Genomic DNA, 9,793 nt, shown 5'->3' with positions numbered 1-9,793 from the left:
GGATCGGATTTGCGTTGTTGCATTCCCGATCCGGGGAGGAAACCGAGTGCACTTCAGCCCCTGCGGATGGGAGAGGAACCCATCAGCTGCAAATACTGCTGACCGACACGTTACTCGATTTGTATCTGACCCGAGACCGAGCAGAGCCGAGCAGAGCAGAGCCGAGGCTGTTGCTGATTAAACCCCCCAACCCCAACACCCCCAACACCCCCAGCTGCCAGTGCCAGTGCAGTGCCAGTGCCAGTGCAGTGCAGTGCCAGTGCAGGAACATGCTGGACATGGACTACGACGAGATCCCCAAGCGGCCGGGGCTGAGGTGGAAGGTGGTGCTGCTGGTGTGCGGCGCGGCTGTGGCCGTGGGGCTGGCGGTCGGGCTGGGAGTGGGACTGACCAAACCCGGGGCTGCCTGCGCGGACCCCCCGACCCCTCAGGGCACGACCCCCGGCCCCGGCCCCCCCGGCCCCAGCCCAGGCCAGCCCGACCCCTCGGCGCCCCCGCCCCCGCCCGGCGAGTGCCCGCCTGCGCTGGACGCCGACGGACCCTGGAGCGACTTTCGCCTCCCGGACCACATCCACCCGCTGCACTACGACCTGGAGCTGCAGCCCGACCTGGAGGGGGGGTCGTACGCCGGGACCAGCGTCGTTCACCTCAACGTGACCCAACCCACCCGGTACCTGTGGCTGCACAGCAGGGCCGCCAACATCACCTCCCGGCCCCGGGTCCGCCGGGGCTCGGACCCGCTGCCCGTCCGCCGCTGCTTCCAGTACCGAGCGCACGAGTACGTGGTGGTGGAGCTGGAGCGGGAGCTCGAGCCCGCGGAGGGGTACTCCCTCACCCTCCGGTTCCGGGGCACTCTGCTGGGCTCCCTGGTCGGCTTTTACAGGACCACCTACGTGGAGAACGGGGTGACGAAGTGAGTGCGGTGTTTTGCTCTTCTGCAATGATAGTGAGAATAATGATAATAATAATAATGTTCATCATCATCATCATCATCATCGCCTATGCTCTCTCCCTCTCTCTCTCTCTCTCTCGTGTGTGTGTGTGTGTGTGTGTGTGGTGGAGGGGGGGGGGTCCGGCTGCAGATTCGGGTTTGCATCCAGAGTGCGGTGACTGGAGGGTTTTACTGTTCACATCCTTCAGGATGTCTGTGTGTCTGTGTGTCTGTCTGTCTCTCCTCTCTCTCTCTCCCTCTCTCTCCCTCTCTCTGAGCTGTTCTCACTCGCTTTTCACACCCACACAGATCGCCTATTCTTACTTTGCTCCAGAGCAGCGCAGTGGGTTTTTGTAAGATTTTTTTTTTTGGGGGGGGGTTACTGGAGATTGAAGGGTTAACGCCTCTGATTCAATTCAAGGTATTGGGGTTCATGTTAACGCCTCTGATTCAATTCAAGGTATTGGGGTTCATGTTAACGCCTCTGATTCAATTCAAGGTATTGGGGTTCATGATAATGGCAACTATCCCCTCCCTCCCTCCCTCCCTCCCTCTTGATTGAGGTTATATTTATGACTGGAATGGGCACCAAAGATCCCATGGCACTATTGGAAAAGAGAAGGGAGTTTCTCTCTCTCCGGGTGACCTTTGGCAACAGTAACACAAAAATAATATTGATCTCCCACTCCACGGCTGTTCGTGGGACACTGCTGTGTGCAACTGGCTGCCCGGTTTCGCCACGCGCTACATTTTCAATTTCCTTTACAGTATGTCCTGTAAAGAGCTTCGAGACCGCTCAATGACGTGATAAGGCACTATGACAAATGCAAGTATTATTATTATGCCATACAATACAAAAGTACATTTGTAGAGCGCCCTTCACATTGCGAGGAAGTCCCAAGATGCTGGACAGTCGGGGATTTGGACCAGAGCCGGGAGTTGGGATCAGAGAGAGGGTGGCCGAAGGCGTGGTCGAAGAGAAGGGTCTTGAGATGTGCCTTGAAGGAGGCAAGGGCGGGAGCGAGGCAAAGGGAATGTGGGATGGAATTCCAAAGGATGGGGGCAGAGACCGGTGGGGTGGGCCGGGTGGAGAATGTGGAGCAGGTCGGTGCCTGCTGAGCGGAGGGAGCAGAGAGGTTGATATAAAGATATAAAAATAATTGTGAATTTCAGGTCAAGGAGCTGCCACAAAGCCTTCAATTTTCTCAGCAAATAATAATAATAATCCTTGATTTTTGATTCAGCGTCTTATCACGTCTTTGAGACGTCTCAAAATGCTTCACAGAATACACTGAAAAGTGAATTGACTGAATATTATACGGGTGAAACGCGGCAGCCAATTGCGCACAGCAGTCCCTCACAAACAGTTGTGGGTTGAGTCACCGAATTATTTTTTTTGAAGGGATTATTACCCCGGGAAAAGCAATCCATCAACCGGGTTCCTACTTACTGCTAGATAAACCAAGGTATGTGGGGTTAAGATACTTGCCCAACGTTTTGTCCTGCCCGGGAATCGAATCCAGATCCTTTCGCTTGCATGAACCACTAAGCCACTGTAGCTTAACCACTGAATCTTAAAGATCCAGAGCAAACAATAATCTCCCTCACAACTATTCTCGGACTTTGCTGTCTTGAAATTAGCAGTTCGCCATCAGCAGCTGGAGATACCAATGAATCCTGGTTGTGAATGATGTGTTTTGGATCCCAGTGATGACAATTTGGTTCCCGGTGATCTAACATGATTGCCATTTTTAACATTACTTATCCAGAGTTGATAAGTGGGCACTCAACATCAAATTGACACTAAAAGTGTAGTATAAAGCTGCCTGATGGTGTGGATTTGATGTTGAGCGTCATTCCCCTAAATTATTCCATGAAGTGATTTCGGAAATGAATCAACGTCAATGGTTACAGCATGACTTGAGTTATGACTCTCCAAATCTAAACCAACTTTTAAACTTATAATAATAATAATCCTTGCATTTGATGTAGCGCTTTTCACATCTTCCAAGACGTCTCAAAGTGCTTCACAGAATATACTGTAAAGTGAATTGACTGTATATTTTGTGGACACAACACGGCAGACAATTGCTCACAGCAGTGTCCCACAAACAGTCGTGGATTGAGTGACCAAATTATTTTTTTTCTTGAGGGATAATTATCAGGTGTGTGGAGTAAGAAAACTTGCCCAAGGTTTCGCCCTGCTGGGAATCAAACCCAGGTCCTCGCTTGCGAAGCGAGTGGTCTAACCATTAAGCTGCTATTAACAAATTGTGCTTTGCTATTAGCATAAATATATAATAATAAAAATCCTTGCATTTGGTATAGCCTCAGGAGTGTATTCCAAAACGCTTCACAGGATACAGGATGTTGTAAAGTGGAAAGTGTATGTGTTTAGTCGATGAATACAACAGCCAATTTTGTACACAGCAATGTTCCACAAACAGCCTTGGAGTGAATGATGAATTTTATTTGAGGGATAATTGATCAGGATCCCCAGAAAATACTTTTTAAGCACTTTGGCATGCTGTCTGGCATGAAGGGTGCTATATAAATGCAGGTTATTGTTATTCTCTTTTCAAATAGTGCCATATGTATTTTTAATGTCCACATGAACAGACGTAGAGGCCTCGGTTTAAAATCTCATACGAAGAACAGCTCCTTCAATAATGCAGAACACACCCTGAATTGCATTGGAGTGTCAGCTTGACATTGAAAGCACTGTCTGGCAAGCTTCCTTGCTGCTTGTGCAGCGAGGACCACACTATCCATTAGGGCTTTTGTTTACAGGGTTCGTGGGAGCAGAGTGGGACTGGTCCCAGGGACTGGTCCGTTCTTTCAAATCCTGTCGATGAACCAGGCTGGCTAGGCTCTCATCAACAGTACCCTTGAGTACTGTGGCCCTGTCTGGTTTAGGAACTGGACTACCAAGACTGCCACAGAGAGTGGGCTCAATTCTGATATTCTGTTGCCAAACATGTCACCTTGGAGCCAGTTCAGCTCCAAGAAGATCCCCACTTACCTCCCTCAAGGAGAATAGTCACTTGTTACTAATTTGACAATGGTGGAACAATTGATGATTGCCAAAATGTATAGAAATTTTGAAATAATGTATGTTATGTAGGATATACATAAGCACATGAATAAATGAATCTACATGTTAGTTTTTTAATAAAAGTTGGCACAATTTTTAAAAGTTACTTTTTACATTTTCCAAAACGTTTTCTCTTTCAGGTTTATTTCCTGATTATATTTTGAACAAATAAACACATATTCTGGCAATGTTAATTTCCACAAAGGATGGCATCTACAAACTAATCATTTGCTAGAAGGCAGTATGCTTATTGTGTATACTTATTGTGCATTCTGCTTTGGCTGGTGTCATTGAACTGTAAATGCCTGCAACATACTGTCCTTGCTTGGTGCAAATATTTGCCTCTTTGTGCAATCCCTTCCTAGTTTGTCTGCCTCAGCTTGGTGACCAGTAAAAGTATTGTGTCACACAACTTGCACAAAGACTGGTGTGTACAGCATTTGATTTTTTGCTTGTTTCACGGAACTATGACGGATTGATACAGGTTACAGGAATGTTCTTGTTAGAATTTGGGTTACTCTGAATTTAACTGGGTACAATATTTTCAGAATTCTGGATTTTCACACTGAATAATAAATGTTTATGTTCGATCAATGAAGTCAAGGTTTTAGATTTCATTTATAGTTTTCCCTCTGAGAGGATCACAGCTTATGCTTCAGAAGCAACGATAGGATCCTTCATTGCTTTTGTCACTATAGTACTGAAACTGCAGAGGGTTTAGATCAAGAATTACATCCTCCAGTCAAAATACACAGTTCCAATATATTCTGTGTCATTCCACTTTACAATATATTCTGTGAAGTGCTTTGCAATGTTCTCAACGACTTGATAAGGTGTTATATCAAATTTGAGTCATTATTATGTTTACAATCAGAATTATGTTGCAACATGATCATTTCTCATTTTATTTCTTTTGGTTTTACCTTCCCAATTATGCCTCCATCCCAGAGTCCCTCTGAATTGCTCCTCCCTTGCCCCTTCAAGGCACATCTCAAAACATACCTCTTCGATGACTTTTTGGTCATCTTGCCCCTCTCCAACCTCCTCGGCTCCCACCCCATCTTGGGTGCCGATTAAAATTGTTAAGTATTTTGAGATGTCCTCCCAAAATGAGAGGTGCTATCTATATAAATTGTGTTGTATATCATGTGGAAGAAAATATCTTCTGTGTGTGTTTGATGTTTCCCAGCTCAGATTCTATAAGTGATACTGTTTCCATAAGACTGTTTTAAATGTGAAACTTTGGTTTGCTCAGACTTAATCCCATGGGAGGTGATTTATCAAAAATGCCAACTTGCTGAAACTGGATGTGAAATAAGATCACTGGAAACCCTGGTAGAAGATAAGAATAGTTGGATCATCAATTCTGTTTGCATTATGGACATTCTTCTTTCTTCCCCCCGAACCCCCCACCACTACACACACACACATTTTATCTACTGGAGAGTTCCTGCTACTCTCTTCCTAAACTTCCAAAGGTTACAGATTTCCAATGGACTCTTTGAGGATTATTCTCCCCGATGTAGGTAAATTTACTGACCTTTGCCATGCAGCCCATATCATAAATAATTACATCCCTTACATTTGACATAGTGCCTTTCATATTGGAAGAATGTTTTAAAGTGCTTCACAGGATATACTCAGAAGTAAAGTGAGCTGCGTATTTGTAGGTGAATTCAGCAAACAATTTCCACACAATGTCCCACAAACAATCATGGAGTGAATGATCAATTTTGTTTGGGGGATTGTTCCCCAGGACACCGGGAAAAACTCCCTTCTCTTTTTGAATGGTGCTGTAGAACTGAATGTCCATCTGAACAAGCACAGACTGGACCTTAGTTTGACTTATTTTCCGAAAGACAGCACCTCCAACATGTAGCACTTCTCCAGCACTGCATTGGAATGTTAGCCAAGACTAGGGTGGTCCAACTGGCGACTCATGTGCCACATCCAGCCCGGGGGATGATTTCATCCAGCCCGCAAACCATTTCCAACTTTGGATCACCTGTTCCCTCCCTCGCGGATCGTCCTCTCATTACAGCAGCTCAATGTGCAGGGAATGGGAAATAATGCCACCCATTGCTGCAGTCTGTCAGGTAGTCCCTCTTGAGCTGAGAGGAAGGCAAGCGTATCTCCTTACCAACTTTTCCCCACCCCAACTCCATCGGCTCCCACCTCCAGCTCGAATGCCCAACCGGCAATGCCAAGAGTTTTGAGACACCCTTCTGACATGAAAAAAGCACTGTGTAAATGTTATGTTTTTGGAAGGGAAACACAAAAATATTGCTTATACAGCCTGCGAACGTTTCTTAAATCCAGCATCTGGCCCTCAGCAGCCAAAAGCTTGGACCACCCTGGCCTAGACAATGTGAGTTCAAAGTCATGATCTTTGTTGATGTATTTATCAACATTTTGTACTGGACTTTTGTAATAGAACTTTCCATGGGCTGATGAGGGAAAAATAACCTTATTTGGTTTGTGCCTGGCTCTTCTCCAAACTAGGAGGACTTCAAGAAGAGTATTCTTTCTAAAAAAAATGACTGATGGAGAGGAGGATGTGCCTTCAGTTTAAGAATGAATAGGCAGCACGGCTTTTTTTGTGCGCTTTGTGAGAATGTATTAAGGTGTTAGGAGTCTGCTGCTGAGATGAGGCTAGAATGATTTTGAGCATAAAACAGATCAGAAAGCAGCAATGTTTATTTACATTAGTATCCTGACCGCGAGTGATGGAAGAACTACACATAGTGTCTAAAGTCCAGACAAGCTTTTACTTCTTATTAAACTGTGGAATTTATGGATTGGACACATGCTCATTATTTTCTTGAAATCAATGGCCATGTATAGTCTGAGCATGAGTCAGCCATGAATAAACACCAGGTGGTGCTGCAGGCTAACAGGAGCGAGTGCCTTCAGGCCATAAATATTGAGGGTCTGGTGTCATTTTTATACATGGTGCGCTTGACACATTTAGAAGTGAGAGCTCAATAGCTGGGTGTAGATACAACACTGTGTTTCTTATATGTAATTGAGAGCATGGGTGTGACCTGAACCATTCCTAAGAGTGGTGTGAACAGCAGATGAGCCTGTACTATACTGCCTGGCCCACAGCTCACTTAGGGAAAGCAGAGTTCCATAGATGTGAACTTGTATATATAAACACAGTTCTGTACAGTGCCCCATATGTCTGTGAAATTTCTTTTCAACATTAGGAATCTGACTGCATCTTAAACATAATACTGTAAGTTGAACTTTGGCATATGCTGCCTGTGGTTAGACTCAGTATGCAGATCCGATAACTGCATTTTATTACATTAAAATTTAAATATATTAGTTCATGATCCTATATTATCTTACACTAATTTTGGTGATCATCAGAATTTTTTGCAAACCTTAATAAGAAAGCACATTCTGTCCTGTAACAGTTTTGTTTGATGATAAATATTCTTGTTGACACTATCTCACACATGAGAGTAGCTGGTCACACTGGAAATAGTGTAAGATCCAATTCCAGCTCGTTGGCATTCTCCACAAAGCACCTCCCATGGAAATTACTGTCACCAAGTCTCAACTAAGAGACTTCTCATTTACAAGTGTATCGTGGAAATAGTTTCACTTACATAACCTGATCTGAGAGACACATAGTCTGAGGGTGAGGGTGCTGTGCAATGCAAAATCTTGCATTGGTCTAATGCCAAGCATGCAGTGACCTGTGACCATTGCAACAACAACTAATTACATTTGTATAGCGCCTTTCACCTTGGGAGGATGTCCCAAGGCGCTGTACAGTCAGTGGTGTGTATCCGAGCAGAGGGTTGGGATCAGGAGGGGTGGAGGGCTGGCAGGACAGGGAGGGTTGGGAGTTGGAGGGTGGCCAAAGGTGACGTTGAAGAGGAGGATCTTGAGATGTGCCTTGAAGGAGGCAAGAGATGGAGCAAGGCGAAGGCACTGTGAGATGAGTTCCAAAGGGTGGGGGCAGAGAGGCTGAAGGCTCAACCACCCCAAGACTTATAGATGTTTCTGTGTCATGAGTGCAGCATTTATTGTAAAACCAGCAAACGTTCATTCATTTTGGCACTTTAAGCACATTACAGAAGCAAGCTGTCGACATGGAAACACTGGGATGAAAATCGCAACAGGTGATGTGATAATTATCAGTGGTGATAATTATATTATACAAAAAATTCTCCTGTTAATATTTGGTTGGCACACGGCATTGGAACAATAACTTGTGAAATAATTTGTTCAACTCAACAATAAGATAAAATCAGGAGTTGAGCCTTTATCTTGCAATTCAGATCTCCAGACGAGCACATCAGTCAGTGGGACCGGGTTGTTCTTTCAGCCTAGCCATTGTGAAGGAGTTGTGGGGGAGGGGGGGTAAAATTTGTGGTCGGACATTAACAGGTCAGAATGGTTTATGATGTGATAATGATCACCAGCAATAATTAACAAACCAGAGGGCAGTTTTCACCCCAACTTTTCCAATGTTATGCACACTTCTACTGTACTTTTTATGGCCCATGGCTAGATGCTGAGACCACCTTCAGGAATAGTTTCGGTAGCAGGTAGATTTGCAATGCTACAGTATAAATGCCAACAACAACAACCCTTCTTGCGGGGCAGAGTCTTGAAGCATTGAGCCTGGAATTCGGTTCAGAATTACTCATTTAAAATAAGCAAGAACTTACAGAGACTACATCTTTTAATGTCATTAAGCAGTAGCCATGCTCTGAATCACTCTACCCTGAAGTGGTGGCTACCCTAATGCTATATTAATAGCATTATTCTGATATTTACTTACAACATACTATTATCAGTGTGGCATGAGTGTATGCAAAGCCTCATCATTTTTCTTATCAGCTTTAATAGCCTTGATCAAACTGATATGTGGAAATATTTATAAATATATTCTGTATTAGTAAATGGGCACTAAAGTGTGTTAACTATTGTGATGTTATTATGTCTCATAATTATTATTTATTATGGTTAATAATTTTGGTTTTATTATGTGCTTGCCGGATGTCAAACAACCAAATGGTGACTATCCACCTTGGGGTGGGGAGTTGGTGGGTGGGAGAGGTAAGCAAGTCCCATTTGAGCTAAACTGGATCCAAGGTGACATGCCTGGCCATGGAATATCAGAATCGAGCCAGGCCTTAGTAGCAGTCTCAGTAGACCAGTTCCTGAGCCAGGTGGGTCCACAGTAATCCAGGGCACTGCTGATGACAGCAAAGCCAGCTCGGCTCATCGGCAGGACCTGCAAGGGCAGACTGGGGGCAGGGATCCCACTCAGCTCTTGTTAACCCTACAAACCAAAGCTCTAATGGGTAGGGTGTACCTCGCTGGACAGGTAGCAGGAAGGCTTGCCGGACAGCAATATGAATGGCAAGCTATGCGATTTTAGCTGGTTAGACTCCAGCAGTACCCCAACACACACTCTGGGGGCAAGCCTTTGCTCCTGCCAACCTGCTGATACTATTATGGAGAAAGTTTTACAATGAGAGTTTGAAGAACCCAGATAATGACTATGATACTGGTTGTGGTGGATAAGCTTCAAATCTAAAACATAGAATTAAATGCTGAGTTACATTGCGTTACATAGAGTAATATAGCACAGATATAAGCCATTCAGCCCAACTACTCCATGCAATGCTCAATCCCTTCTATTCCCCTCACGAATACCCCTTTATTCTCCTCTCCCTCACTTATGAATGAATATGATTAGCTTCACAGTATTAAACAGAATACTCAGTGAGCTAGTCAGGGCA

General features: G+C 44.7%; 1 protein-coding gene across 1 annotated transcript in view; it reads left to right on the top strand.

The window, feature by feature from the left end:
• The first annotated feature begins 254 nt into the window (after positions 1 to 254).
• Positions 255 to 9,793, top strand: part of LOC103180911 (glutamyl aminopeptidase) — a 30,630-nt gene continuing 21,091 nt past the window's right edge. The window contains exon 1 of the mRNA XM_042339950.1: positions 255 to 913. Within this exon, the coding sequence (XP_042195884.1) occupies positions 270 to 913 (644 nt within the window). The 5' untranslated portion in view covers positions 255 to 269. The remainder of the gene's footprint in view (positions 914 to 9,793) is intronic.

This window comes from Callorhinchus milii, unplaced genomic scaffold (genome assembly GCF_018977255.1).
Source record: "Callorhinchus milii isolate IMCB2004 unplaced genomic scaffold, IMCB_Cmil_1.0 Scaffold1, whole genome shotgun sequence".
NCBI classification, from domain to species: Eukaryota; Metazoa; Chordata; class Chondrichthyes; order Chimaeriformes; family Callorhinchidae; genus Callorhinchus; species Callorhinchus milii.
The sequence above is the reverse complement of the archived record's forward strand: the minus strand, read 5'-3'. Positions and strand labels throughout refer to the sequence as shown.